Here is a 5,000-nt window from a genome sequence, read left to right on the forward strand (position 1 = left end):
ACAATCCAATAGCTTAGTGGTGCTAGTAAGGTAAACAGGTCATATGTAAACTGCATACTTGACTATCATATGAGATAAGTTATGAGAACTTTTTAAATAAAAGCAATGTATGCACTGAATCAAATATAAGCCAACACAATGTGCACAATGCTGCATAGTAAAAACTTGATCACATAAAAAAGTACAAGCCAAAAATAATGTACAACACAACAACCATTTTTCTTCTCACATCTAATGGCATTAATATTTCCAACAATGAAGACTTAAAAACAAATAATTCATATAAAAAGTATCAAATGCTTGACCTCTGCACACTACTGTGACCCCTATTTGAGACAAAAAATTATTTCAAGTAAGAAACATTAGCTCTATTTAGGCAAATATTTCTATCTAGTCCATCACATTCCATAACCTATATGGCTTATAAGTAGCTTTCTGAGAATGCCTGGATTATAAACATTCACAACAAAAAGAAGCTATCAGGCTTATTAAACCTCCTATTAAAAGTTAACAGTATTAAAGAGGGACATTAAATGGAATTCAATACAATATGTACATCATCTTACTCCTTTGCATGAACTTTGTACAGGACTAGACAATAAAAATAAAAGCGCAGGATGCACAGAAACACAACCATCTCTTCTTTCATCATCCATTAACATTCCCGCTCTTACCCTTCCATGTGTCCCAGAAGAGACAACTCCTAATATTAAAGGGACTATAGGAATCAAAATTTTCATTTACACCAAGAGACCCTGTCACTTCAACTCAACTCAAAAAAAAATTTCCTCTTTGACCTTGTTGACCTTCCTCCTCCTCTGTTCAACTCAACTTCCCACTTCCTTACTCAAATCTGTAACTTACCTCCAACACCGTGCAGATCTTTTCGACACTCCACATGAACAAGGTGAGGACACACAGAACAAGCAAGTGAGCCCCTTCATACAAGAGCTTTGGCGTGAACACTGACAATATGAAGAGGTGATGCCGCTGGAAAGTGACGTTGACCAGGTAGAGACTCACGGTGGCAAGCCTTACAGTCCACCACACAAACAAGGGATACTGCCATCTGAAATTGAGCAAGAATGTTACTCATAGTTAAAGAGATGTGAATCAGAATTAATAATCTTAAAAGACAAGTTTTGTGATTAATCTTTTGACTCTGTTACTGCCATGATGTTATTCTGATGAAGGTAATACCAAAATAGTAATTACTCATGTTGTCTTGTGAAACTGTTCATTCTCATTTGCATCTTTCAGCCTCGCCATGCAAGCTCAAGAAATATCAAGTCAATACAAGGGTTGATGCATGATGTCTGTTGGGCTGTTGGTAAAGTTCAAAGCATCTACATGTAAAAATTGAACCTCCCTCTCCATATAACAATTTGATATTTTCACTACTACTAAGTACTGATATGCATATGGACAGAAAGATTCAATACATGCATACAGAATGACAAAACAAAAAGTAAATTTATTACAATTGGATACCTTTTACATTCCTCCCAAAAATAACCAGAATTATAACAAAGAAAAAATTCAGACAACATCCACACAGTCACACACAAAGTATAAGGAAACAAACCCCACAGAAAAGTCCAAACTTTAGATACCAACATCAAGGACCTTGCCACTGCATACATACCTCTCTTTCTGCGCATCCCTCGAGATAATGTGCATGAGGTAGCTGAGATAGGTGAGGAAAGTTCCTCCGAAAGTCTGCGTCGCAATGAGAGCTCCATGAACGAAAGGGCGATAGCTGGTGACGCCCACAAAGCCAGCACTGATGTCTATGGTGGCCAGGCTATTACTGTTACCCTGTTAAATATTTTTTTTACATACCAAATATAAATAGATATATGTCCAGATTTTTTATCTAAGCACTGCTCAGAAATTCATATTCTTTCTATATTCACAAACCAAGTTAACATAAATAAACTCATTATACATGACGATGAGAGCTATAACATTTTAAAAATAACATCAAAACACGAAATTCGTTAAGGGTATCATGAGCGTTTTTCCAAGCACTTTATAACACTCATACCACAAGTGAACATTATTTCCCATCGTATTATATGTTCTCATCATTCAAGATAATTTTATCAAATTAAAAAATAATGCAAGTAAAAGCAATACTCCATATAACTTACCTGATAAAAGAAATGAGCAAACGCAAGCCAGTTGACTGCTAGGGCAGCTGCACCCGAAGAGATCAACCCAGTCCCAGTAAGTTTGCACAAGACAGAGGACATGATGTAGTTCTGCAACATGACCAGAGCCAAGAGCCCTATGTTATCTGCTCTCTGGAGGAGAAGACACAGCAGGCTTAGAGCCGTCACACTGTACCTGAGCAATACAGTCATCTTCTCCTCCTCCGGCTCGAACACATCCAGGTTGCTCTTGGTCTTAGAGTTGGGGGTCTTAAAGTCAATGAGTTTTGCCTTCAGCAGTCCATACACAAACAGGATGATAATGACAAAGTGTGTGAACTGGGCCTCCAAGACACCCCCTGAGGAGCTGAGTGGGAAGTGGCGGCCAAAGATGCATGCACAGGCAACCAGCACGAGGGGCAGGCAGTTCTGCGAGAACATGAAGATTGCCACAACCAGACCTGCCAGAACCACTGCTAGAAGGACATAGCCCCCAGCAGCACGTATCCCATCACCTAGGTCCTCCAGGTGTTTCCACTTGTCCCCAGTGGAATTCCATGACCTCATGAGGCGACTCAGGGACAGGCTCACCACTGACAAAAGAAGCAGCTTGACGGGTGTTCTTCGCAGGGTCTGCATCCACGTGCTTCCTTCAGAACCTCTTCCCGCAATCCGTGTGGGCAACTCCGTTACATCCTCATCCACGTCATCATCATCCATCTTGTGCCTTCCAGCATCGAAGCTGTCCGAGCCGTGCCAACCTGAGCCAGAGTGAGTCCTCATAAGCACCTTGCGCTTGATCTGGATGACAAGGCTGATGATGAAGCCCACGTGGAGGCTACTGAGTAAAAAGTAGACAGTCTGGTGCTCCTCCTCCACTAGGCTTGTCCCCAGAAGGCTCAGTGTGTGGAATCCCGTGCCTACAAGCAGGAACTGATGCAAGGGCTTTATGGCACTCACTCGCTGCAAAGGGAAGACAGCAATTTTGTCACATTATAATAAAACACATAAAACAAAGTATAACCTTGACAGCACTAAGAATACTACTGACTTACTTCCTGCAAGAAGAAAATCACAATGAAATTAAATAACAAAAACTACAATAAACAGTCTTCACATAACTTCACATAAAAATTTCGGGGAATCCTCATGATATACTTTTTGAATTCATAAAAAAATGTTGTGTATTATTCCATACCTAAAACCAAGTATGTGTGTGTGTGTGTGTGTGTGTGTGTGTGTGTGTGTGTGTGTGTGTGTGTGTGTGTGTGTGTGTGTGTGTGTGTGTGTGTGTGTGTGTTTGTGCTTGTGTGCGCTTATGTAAGTGCGTGTCTGTGTGTGTATGTGTACATAATACCTGCAACCATTATTCCTGCTTCTGCCGAGTACAAAATTTATAGGCAATTCATATAATACAAAGAAATCCTATACTGTATATTTCTATATCAATCAGGTGACATAACTACATCATTCAAAATTCACAACTGAAATTTTAAAAGGACTGTCCTACAATCTACTCATACTTCGTCTCTCTCTCCCTCTCTCTCTCTTTCTCTGCCTCTCCCTCTCCCCCTCCCTTGCTCTCCCCTTCCCTCTTAGAATTTTCTTGCTGAAACATTATAGGCAAATCACATAACAAAATGGAATCATTAACTGTATTTTTCTATATCAATCAGGTAACGTAACTATATCATTCAAAATTCCTCCTCCAAATCGTAATTTTCAGAAACTGCTCTCAATTTATTCAAACTTATATTCTTTTTCTGAACTTTTTCTTTCTCTTTCTTTGTAATATCTTATCAAATGATAAACAATTCTTTATTATTGCCACAGAAATGTGACATCTCATAAGAAGACCAATCTGCTCCAGCTGATTATAAACTATATGATAAGCCAATGACAAACAATTAATAAGCACTATGTCTATAATTTCATCCACCTAGTTTCAATTATAAAATCATATTCCAATTAACAAGGGTTATCCCACTGTCAGCAGGTACATGTACTGTCCACACATAGTTTTTTGCAAATTTTGTTACAGAGAGATGGCTCCAAAAGAGTTATTAGTAGGCCCTAAATTACCATACAATTTTTTTATGCAATATTAATACTGTTATCTGTTATATATTGTTATCAAAATACTAACAGCAATTAAAAAAATGAATAGAATCTTTCTGAAAATTCAGAAGGAAGATAGTTGAGACAAGTAAAACTAGTAATTGGTTCCTTGGTAACTAAGCACTTGTGGAGCCACACATATGTTAACAAAATTAATAAATCAATATTACACTGGAAATGTAAGTCATCAGTTAACTAAGAAGGAGTAATTTTGTTGTTGAATTTTTTTTGTAACATCTGTGATACAAAAAATCACTTCTTTTTTCTTTTTTTTCTTTTTTACTACTAAGTAAACTTGGAAAAAAGTACACAAACTTCTGGCTACAGAAGTTTTAAGCCAAATTATCCAGCTTTCTCATTCAAATCACCTGGGCTATTTGATAACTATATATAATACCAAAATAGTTACAAATATTTCTGGTTCAAGAAACAGATTTCCTTATATCCCAGTGAACAGACACATTCACTGTTACTCTTGTAAACTTAAAGTTCTCCCCTGGCAGGGCTACTCCCTCCCTCTCCTGATTCCCCTACTGCCTCCTGACAGGCCCTTGCTAGCTGTACGTGCAGGACATAGCTGCTTTCTGCGATGACAGAGGCCTCTCCTTACACATGCACCCCAGACAATAGCCACATCCTGACCCCCTCCAAGGCCCTTCTACTCATCCACACGCACCTGCTTCCTCTTGCTGCTCCCTGCCAGGAACACCTGCCCTGCCATCACCAGCA

General features: G+C 38.9%; 1 protein-coding gene across 2 annotated transcripts in view; it reads right to left on the reverse strand.

Moving 5' to 3' along the window:
• Window positions 1-5,000, reverse strand: part of LOC113824238 (GPI ethanolamine phosphate transferase 2-like) — an 18,519-nt gene that overhangs the window by 1,748 nt on the left and 11,771 nt on the right. For both annotated transcript variants that reach the window (XM_070114038.1, XM_027376972.2), the window contains exons 9-12: window positions 4,948-5,000; window positions 2,154-3,116; window positions 1,646-1,818; window positions 1-1,069 (exon numbers count right to left, since the gene is read on the reverse strand). The exon at window positions 1-1,069 is cut by the window's left edge and continues 1,748 nt beyond it; the exon at window positions 4,948-5,000 is cut by the window's right edge and continues 193 nt beyond it. In XM_070114038.1, the coding sequence (XP_069970139.1) occupies window positions 844-1,069; window positions 1,646-1,818; window positions 2,154-3,116; window positions 4,948-5,000 (1,415 nt within the window). In that variant the 3' untranslated portion in view covers window positions 1-843. The remainder of the gene's footprint in view (window positions 1,070-1,645; window positions 1,819-2,153; window positions 3,117-4,947) is intronic.

The sequence above is a fragment of the Penaeus vannamei genome, chromosome 3 (genome assembly GCF_042767895.1).
Source record: "Penaeus vannamei isolate JL-2024 chromosome 3, ASM4276789v1, whole genome shotgun sequence".
NCBI classification, from domain to species: Eukaryota; Metazoa; Arthropoda; class Malacostraca; order Decapoda; family Penaeidae; genus Penaeus; species Penaeus vannamei.